The sequence below is a fragment of the Oryza brachyantha genome, chromosome 7 (assembly GCF_000231095.2).
Source record: "Oryza brachyantha chromosome 7, ObraRS2, whole genome shotgun sequence".
In the NCBI taxonomy this organism is placed as follows: Eukaryota; Viridiplantae; Streptophyta; class Magnoliopsida; order Poales; family Poaceae; genus Oryza; species Oryza brachyantha.
In genome coordinates this window covers 6,825,206-6,835,014 of record NC_023169.2, presented here as the reverse complement: position 1 = coordinate 6,835,014, position 9,809 = coordinate 6,825,206, and the positions used below count along the sequence as shown (strand labels likewise).

The 9,809-nt window shown below is 44.9% G+C and overlaps 1 protein-coding gene across 1 annotated transcript; it reads left to right on the top strand.

The window, feature by feature from the left end:
- The first annotated feature begins 5,298 nt into the window (after positions 1 to 5,298).
- Positions 5,299 to 8,812, top strand: LOC102713837 (pentatricopeptide repeat-containing protein At3g26782, mitochondrial). Its single transcript, XM_006658427.3, has 2 exons — positions 5,299 to 6,354; positions 6,986 to 8,812. Exons 1-2 carry the CDS (start codon positions 5,398 to 5,400, stop codon positions 8,027 to 8,029), a joined length of 2,001 nt encoding a protein of 666 aa, XP_006658490.2. The 5' UTR covers positions 5,299 to 5,397; the 3' UTR covers positions 8,030 to 8,812.
- Positions 8,813 to 9,809: the final 997 nt, after the last annotated feature.

The following is a 9,809-nucleotide window of genomic DNA, read 5'->3' as shown; positions in this document are numbered from 1 at the left end:
TATCCCAATAAGTATACAGAACGGGTAACTTCATTTTGAGATACCAGCATGTGCCATCAAGAATTAATACCGGTGTGACCATGGGATCACGTGACAAAGGCGATAGCCAACTTAAAAAATGTCAACATAGCTATCAAAAAAAGAAGAAGCAAACGCCGTTAACCATGACGCTATAGTCAATGACAGCAATGAGCAGCCACCTAAACTGCAAGGCAGGACACGTAGCACGCACAGGCAAGGGCCACCCATCGCAACGATACAGGTGATGTCCAATAGTAACCGACCGTGACGATATAACATGCACCGCACGGGCACTGCGGTAAAAAAAAGCCAGATGGAAATAAGGCAATAGCAATCTGAACGCAAGTCCATTGTATCCAGCGCCCACGGTGGTCAAGCCACGTAGATACACTCGACTGCCACCACGGCAACCAAGGGAAAAAAATTTCCTGACCGTATCTATTCCTGTAACTTACCAAACTTCTTAGGACATGCACTATGCTCCAACGTGGTGAGTGGCTTAAGCCCGTTACGTCGGAGCAATCCCACCAGCTCAGCATAGACCGTGTCCCTATAGGGGTGTACGTATTCTCTGCAAGACACGGTTCCTTCGGCCAAAAGTGAGAGAGTAGAGAAAAAACGGGGAAACGAGACGACAGAGCCGCCCTTGCCCCGTCGACGCCGACGCTAAGGCCGGCTGCCACCATCCGCAACCCGTCACCGGTGAGCTCTGCAACCAGTCGCCACCCCGATGCACTGCAGCGGGGACGCGGCCATCGTCCGGATCCACGACTCGTCGCCGCCCTCAAAGCGCCATCGCGGAGACGCGGCCGCCGCCCAGATCCGATGTCCCCGATGCGTCGCTGCCCGCCCGATGCGCCCCCGTGCTCCGCCGCCGGTCCTGATGCATCGCCGTGCTCCGTCGCCATCCCTGACACGTCGCCGTGCTCCGCTATCAGCCACGGCCGCCACCGAGCTCCGCTGACCGGGAGAGAGATGAGAGAGCTCGGGAGAGGGGAGAGAGGAGAGAGAGTTACCAGGGAAATTAAGAAAAAAGAATCTTGTGGGGTCTGCCTGGAGCACTATACATTGTGGGGTGTGTAGTCTCATCCCACGTGACATCTCTTTTTCTCTAGGGTTAATTAGATCCGTGCCATTACAAATTTCACGGTTTAGAAATATGCCATTATAATTCGCCTATTTGTATACATACCATTATAAATTGTGCAGAATTGTTTGGATGCCACTCTATACACCGAAATCTGTTTTTGAGACTATCGTATTTACGTATGGACCGGATTACTCCCGTGTGCGTGTCAGCATCGGCTGGAGTCATTCTTTCCCTTCCCCTTTCCATAGGTGATTGCAACGGCCGCAACAACGTTTGGTGGCGGCGACAGCCATGGCGGCAGCGAAGCAGCAAGCAGCAACAAGCAATAGCAAGCCGCCGCAAGCAGCAAGCGACAGCCGCGGCGGCGGTGAAGCAGCAAGCAGCAGCAAGCCACCGCAAGCAGCAAGCCGCGGCATGCACCAGTCAACTCCGCCGCCGCCAGACACCTCCGCCCCCGCCACGGCAGGCGGCGTCCTCGTCGTCGCCGCCGCCGCCATAATCACCTAGGGTTTTGCTCTTGCTCAGGTGAAAGGAATGGGGAACGCCCAGCCGACACCCTCCCCAGCCTGTTGACACGAACATGGGGGCAATCTGGGTCCATACGTAAATACAACGGTCTAAAAATCATGTTTCATTATATAGAGTGGCGTCTAAGCGATTCTGCACAATTTGAAATAACATGTATATAAATACGCGAATTATAATGACATATTTCTAAACCACGAAATTTGTAATGACACGAATTTAATTAACCTTTTTTTCGGAGGAAGGGCTTGCGTAATGCATGCTCCGGAAGTGCATGAGCGGCTGAACAGGCAATACACTGATCTACGGGACCCACCATGAGCTTCCTCACAAAGAAAAGCAACAGTGTGAAACTGTGGATGGTGTAGATAAAAGCCAGAAACATCAGAAAAAACAGGGGAAACCAAAAGTTAGAACATCGATCCCACGCAAATCCTTTGATTAAAAAAATCTTTAAAAAGGAACAAGCACAAGGATCATACAGCGCAACAAAAAAAATCTTAAGGAAGAAGCACAATGATCATATAGCGCAATCACTGGAAAGTATAAATCATACTGAATAAAAAGAGGAGATGATGCAGAGCCCGACAACGCTCTCAACAGGTCGATGCTGCGGGCGGGTGACATCGCGGAGGCAACGGTGTTCCTGACCAACGACGAGTCCAGGCACGTGTCCGGCCACAACCTCATCGTCGACGACAGCGTCACCACCTCTAGAAACGCCATTGGGCTCTAAATCCTGGATCAGATGGTGTAGTTACCTTGCATTGCACAGCAAGAGAAGCGGGGCGTCCAGTGGTGGCGGCTGCGGGCCACCGCTGCCGCTGCTCCTCACGGCCGCCTCTCCCGCCCTCCGCGAGGTCCAGGCGCGGTCGCGCCATCAACCGCGGCTTGGTGCTTACCTGGGGCGATATGGGCAGGCAAAAGGGGAGCGGGAGGGAAATCTGGCAGGGCGAGCGGCAGCGCCGTACGCGCGGACACTCCCGGACCGGCGGCAAACGGGATGCGTGCAGTTGGCGGTGAACGATGCGTGTAGCCGGCGAGGGAGGAGAGAAAGATGAGAAAGTTGTTGCGATTAGGGGCGGATAGAAAGCCAGTGGCTCGTTAGCTCGCTCGACTCGTGATAAATTCGGCTCGTTTAATTTTTCTAACGAGCTGAGCTAGTATTTTAGCTCATTAGAGATAACGAGCTAACTCTAACTAGCTCACGAGCTGCTCGCGAGTCTAACAAGCTGGACTAAAGACACGTGATTCGTTGGCGTTCATTGATTCTACCATGAAATACATATGCTCAGTACTTTATAGGTTGACCATGTGATACGTTGGTTTAAACTTTAATATTTAAATACAATTTCATAAGATTTTAATGTTTGAACTGAAAATTTACTTGTATAATCTATTAAAAAATTGGTTAGATTTATTTTTTATACATGGCTCACGAGCCTAACGAGTCAGCTTGAGCTTTGTAATGATTCGAGCTAAGCTAGGTTTTTAGCTCGTTACGATAACGAGCCGAGCCGAGCCGAGCCGAGCCGGTTATCCATCCCTATCGCGATGAGAGAAAGGGAAACTTGGCTACGCGAGCGCCAGCGCCCCGTCACGCACGCTCCCAGACCGGCGGCGAGCGGCGCGTGTAGGCGGCGAGGGAAGGGGAAAATGTGAGAAAATCTGGTGCGATAAGAGAGAAGTGAAACGGAGCATCGGAGCGTGTCCCACGGTCACAAAGAGGCAGTAGCAAAGTACGAACCCACGGACGACGGCGCATATCGAGCACCTGCAAGTCTGCAACAAATCCATCCAACAATTCCGGATCCGACGACGGAGGTTAATCCGGACGACGTGGCCCGCTCCAGCACCCGCCCAGGCCGCCAGCCATTATATTCTCAGATCACATTTCTAACTTGGACTAGGGCCGCTTTAGGCGAGGGGTCGGTAAGAATGTGTTTGGTTGGTGAGATATGTCTTGATGAGAGATGGTCATCTACGTTTGAATCGAAAGACAGGGTTGGATTATTCTTCGTCTACGAATATCCAAATTTTGACTCCTAATACTGCATAGACAGTTCGAATTGGATAGCAACAATAATCAATTTTAGCGTGAATTGTTTAGAGGGGAAGTCTACCCTTTTTGATGCATTCAGCACGCGCAATTTCTTTTCCCGCGAGACGGCCTGCTATTTTTACTTTTACTCCCTTTATATCTGTTTTTTTAAGTTAATTCAATGGCTTTTTTTATTGCCTTTCGGAATGAAATTATCGAACGTGAAAAAAATAGAAATAGATTAGTACATGATTAATTAATTATTAATTATTAAAAATATAAAATAGATTAATATGATTTTTTTAAAATAACTTTTCTATAGAAAATTTTTGTAAAAAATATACCGTTTAGCAGTTCGGAAAGCATGTGCGCAAAAAAACTAGAGAGATAAGTTAAGGAACATGTGAGGGCGAACGCGGCCCTAATGCAATGTTTATACTTTAGGCACAATAATCTTACCATACACTCAGGTCTACTTTCTCCCATCTCATATAACTCCTGCGTCATCGATTAGATGCCATATTTTTTATATGTGTAAATTTTGTTTGCGAACTGAAACCGACTTAAGCATGCAATGGTCTATTACATTTTCCCTCCTTATTTTTAGATTTTCCTCCGCGATTTTATTTTTCCTTATAAGCCAAAGTTTAAAATTTCAACACTTGATTTTGATTATGACATTTGTTTATCTTAATTTAGTTTTCAAACTTCACTTCTAAATCGGTAAGATTACAAATATAAAATTTTTATTCACAGATTATTTTCCATTTGCACATAGTTTTTTTTTCAATTTTGGAGGATCAATGAGCTTTGAATTTTTTGAATTTTGAATTTTTTTATTAAATAATTTACAAATTTAATTTTGCATTTAAAAAAATCACAAAACTTACCTCCTGCCGCCCTCCTAGAGGACGGAAAGGTGACGTGCGAAACGACCACTCGGTCGCGAGGAATGGCTGGAAACGGCGGCACGGCAAATTTTGCATTTAGGCCCTTTTCGCCCTCTGTAAGGGCGGCAAGGTCCTAAATACAAATTCACTATAACACGCAGGAATTTTATGATTGAACCAAGAATTTTTCGATTGAAACGTGATTTCAAGTGGTAACCGTCCTACACTTCTATCTAGAGCAAAAATAGAAAGAAAATATACTCTTGCGAGGATTCAACCTCGGGTCTCTTAGATAGAAGTGGGGGATAATGACCACTAAGCCAAGTAGTACTATTGATTAAACAATTTCATACATTATACATATATCTATCAAATCACGGTTCAATCGAAAAATTCGGTTCAATCTTAAAATTCCCGAGCAGCACGGTAAATTTTGCATTTAGGTCCTTGCCGTCCTTCAGAGGGCGGAAAGGACCTAAATACAAAATTTGATGTGCCGCCGTTTCCGGCCGTTCCTTGTGACCGAGTGGCTGTTTGCCACGTCACCTTTCCGTCCTCCTAGAGGGCGGTAGGAAGTTAGTTTTGTGATTTTTTGAAATACAAAATTAAATTTGTAAATTATTTAATAAATAAAATTCAAAATTCAAAAAAATTCAATGAGCTTTCGTCTGACCGTGTTTGAGCATCGTCCCTAAGACCCTAACGGCCCATTTTGGTAGGAAGCACGACGGGATGAGGCCCAGCACGAGGAAGCAAAAGCTGACGTGAGCGACACCGACGCTCGAACAAGAGCGGCGACGGCCGGCCGGCGGCATGCAAGAAGCTCAGCAATGGCGGCAGCAAGCGCTGTGATGCCGCTCCCAAATCCACCGCCTCCCCGCCCCCCACCTCTGGCCACCGACAATCCCCAACACGAGCGGGACGCCCCGACCACCTCCTCCCTCCGCGCGCTCTTCCTCCGCGCCGTCGACCCGTCCCGCCCCGCGTCCTGGTCGGCGGCCGTCGCCGACCTTCTCTCCTCCGGTGACGCGGTTGCGGCTCTCGCCACGTTCGCAGCCGCCGTCCGGGCGAACCCGGCCGCGCTCCTCCCGGCCCTGCCGCCGGCCCTACGCGCGGCCGCCGCCGCCACCTCCCTCGCCGCCGGCCGCCAGCTGCACCTCCTCGCCCTCCGCTCGGGCCTGTTCCCCTCTGACCCGTATTCCGCCTCCGCTCTCCTCCACATGTACCACCACTGCTCCCGCCCCATGGACGCCCGTAGGGCGTTCGACGAAATCCCTGACCCCAATCCTGTCACCGTAACCGCGATGGCCTCTGGCTACCTACGCAACAATCTCGTCTACCACTCGCTCGATCTCTTTCGTGCCATGATTACATCGGTTTCTGTTTCAGTGGTCGATGAGGCGGCCGCCCTCGTGGCGTTCTCTGCTTCTGCCCGTCTCCCTGACCGGGGTGTTACTGCCAGCCTCCACGCGCTTATTGCAAAGATTGGATTGGAAAGGAATGCTGGGGTGGTCAACACAATGCTAGATTCGTACGCTAAGGGTGGCCATCATGATTTGGAGGCAGCCAGGAAGGTGTTTGATACAATGGAAAGGGATGTGGTGTCCTGGAATTCTATGATTGCTCTGTACGCACAGAATGGTATGTCAGCAGAAGCAATTGGGTTGTATAGCGAGATGCTGAATGTTGGTGGAGGAATTAGATGCAATGCTGTGGTGTTGTCGGCGGTGCTACTGGCTTGTGCACATGCAGGGACAATACAGACTGGAAAGCGTGTTCATAATCAGGTGAATTACTTGCTGTCAAATCTAGGACAATATGTTATTTGACTACTTGCCGTTGCTGTTTCAGACCAAACATTTTAGTTGTACTGTGAAGGGGCCTAGTGGCTAATTATAGGAAAGAAACTCATCAGCCTATTTTGTAGTTTGAAAACTCCGTAGTGCCCTGACATCAGGTGAATGCTTGCTAGACAGTACTAATTTTCTGTCAGTAATATCAGATATTGTTCTATAGTCAATGTGTTCTTGACTTGTTATATGTAACTGACATAATAAGTCAACTTTCACTAGCAACTTAATATATCCCAGGCAACTGCCCAGCAGTTAAATTTAGAGAACAATATTTCTAGCACCAAAGGCTGTAGTCTACAAACTGTTATTTTGTATTTGCATGTATTCAGTATATCTTTCGAAGTGAATTTAGCAATTGGTCCCTAGAAAGTGCAAATCTATTTCAGGTTTCAAGTTGTAAAGTCCTGCATCTGTATTTGTGAATTGTTGAACAATTTCCTTTTTTACATGTTTATTACATACACGTCTGCTGATTGTATCAAATAAAATATTCATGTGTACACATTTTATTATTTTTATATCTATTTCCATTATGATTAAAGCTCCTCTTGTTTATATTTTAAAGGTGGTAAGGATGGGTTTGGAGGAAAATGTCTATGTTGGTACTTCTCTAGTTGATATGTACAGTAAGTGTGGAAGAGTTGAAATGGCAAATAAGGCCTTCCGAAAAATCAAGGAAAAGAACATCCTTTCCTGGTCTGCCATGATTACTGGTTATGGCATGCATGGTCATGGACAAGAAGCCCTTGAGGTTTTTGCTGAGATGAAAAGATCAGGTCTAAGGCCTAACTACATAACGTTTATCTCGGTTTTAGCTGCTTGCAGTCATGCTGGTCTTTTGGATGAGGGCCGTCATTGGTATAGTGCCATGAAGCAAGAATTTGGTATTGAACCTGGTGTGGAGCACTATGGTTGTATGGTAGATCTCCTTGGTCGTGCTGGTTGTCTGGATGAAGCTTATGGCCTTATTAAAGAAATGAAGGTCAAACCCGATGCTGCTTTATGGGGAGCTCTTCTTAGTTCATGCCGCATACACAAAAATGTTGAGCTTGCAGAAATATGTGTAAAAAGGTTGTTTGAATTGGATGCAACCAATAGTGGATATTATGTTCTGTTGTCCAATATATATGCAGACGCTGGAATGTGGAAAGATGTGGAACGAATAAGACTTCTGGTTAAAACAAGAGGAATAGAAAAGCCTCCAGGGTATAGCTCAGTTGAGTTGAAAGGTAAAACCCATTTGTTTTATGTTGGTGACAAGAGTCATCCTCAGCACAAGGAGATATATTCTTATTTGGAGAAACTGCTTGAAAGAATGCAAGAAGCAGGCTATGTGCCAAACACAGGTTCTGTTCTTCATGATTTGGATGAAGAGGAGAAAGAGTCTGCATTGCGAATCCATAGTGAAAAGCTTGCTGTTGCTTTTGCTCTAATAAATTCTGTCCCAGGATCAGTGATCCATATAATAAAGAATCTCCGGGTCTGCAGTGATTGCCATACAGCAATGAAGTTCATTACCAAGATCACTGGACGAGAAATTATCATCAGAGATTTACAGCGGTTCCATCGCTTCAAGGATGGATTATGCTCTTGTCGGGATTATTGGTGACAATGCACTAAAGGGCTTAGTTTTGTGATTCCGTCTCTGTAGTCATAATGTCGCTGTTTAATCTTTATACTAGACAACATCCCTTTAAGCTAGTGATGTCGTAAAGTCGGTGGATTCGGGATAACGGCAGTATCTCAAGTTCATTGCTTGCTAGAACAGCCAGAAATATCTACATGGTGTAACTGAAGGTTGGTGAATTTTCGGGTGCACCAAATGGTACATCTTATGCCTTCATTTGAAAGACAAGAATGTGAATCATGATATGACAGAGATGCATAATAACCGTTCTGAATCTGTTCAACCATTCATGAAGACTAGGAGGCTAACTGCATTTTGGAGTACGTGAATTTTGTCACCATGGGGGCAATATTTTTCGTGTACATCTGTTGGACACATAGCATGCCTTGATATTTGATGGTCATCACAAGTACTACTGCAACTTCAGCATGGATTTGTTCAGTCTAGAGTTCTACTCCGGAGACACATGGGATGCCTTGATATTTGATGGTCATGCTTGTTGAAGCTGATGTTTTTTGCGCCAATGTTTTAAAAAGTGACTGCTTATATGGCCTTGACTGTAAGTACTAAGGACTTCACGGAACTGTATTACCCATTGTATTGAACTTGTAAAAGGAACACAAGACAAGTTATTGATTTATATTACAACATATATTGACGAGGGCTATTTGCGATTGGTTTGCTCAGTAAAGGCGAAAGAAATTTTGATGCAAATTTTCATTTTTTTTACTTATTTTTAGAAAATTTTGATTAAGCTATGCTTTACAAGTTACAACTGTAGTAAGAGTGAGTGATCTCTTACCACTAACGCGACCTGTTTTTATACAATAATTATTGCTATTTATTCATGAGCTAATTTTGTTGAAGGCAATCATATATACACAAAAAAATGTATGAAGATTTCCATCAGGTACTTATTCGAGTCTATTTCAAGAGGGCATTCTTCAGCAGCATGAACCAATCAACCAAAGATCGTGGGAGAAATCTGAAGGCTTCAAAATGCATTAGGAAGCAGCGGACAAAGTTTTTTTTTAACTCAAAACGAAACTGGTAAACCTAATAAAAGTACAGTGACTTATTAATATCGGACATTTTCGCACCAGTCGTGTTCCTTTATTAATCACATAAGTTCCTTAAATATGCACTCTCACACTGACTGTATTTTTGTATTTTTATCTGTAGGTGAATAAACAATTTGTGGGTATGGCTTGGCTTGTGAAGGTTTTGAACCTCATGTTGTAGGTAGTGCAGATGAAGGTTTGAATCCTGGCTTCGACAAAAATTTTGGCGTCCTAATAGGCCAGAAAATTTTGGCACAATGAAAGAATATGACCAGAAACCGATAATGGGCCAGACAAAACTCGTTCTCTTGTGACGTTCAGTAGTTCTCTCTAGATGTAGCAGAAGGACATCATAAACTCCTTTTCAAACAAAGAATATGCACTAGAAAACCCGTCTGGAACAATAATCATATGCTTTCTATCTTGCAACAAGGTACGAATTTGAAGTTTGCCCAACTTCAATTGCCCAAAAGATCTACTGACTTCTATATTGTTTTAAGGAGTTATACATTGCAGTTGATATAATATAGCAATACTCCCTCCTTTTCATATATTTGGCAATTTTAACTAACAATTGCTTTAGTTTGGACACTGTTATCTTTTAAATCATTTAGTTATGATGATCATGATTATATGATTATATTTACCGTGTATTACTACCCCAAATAATACAAGTTTTAAGGTAAGAAGGAAGCAAGTGG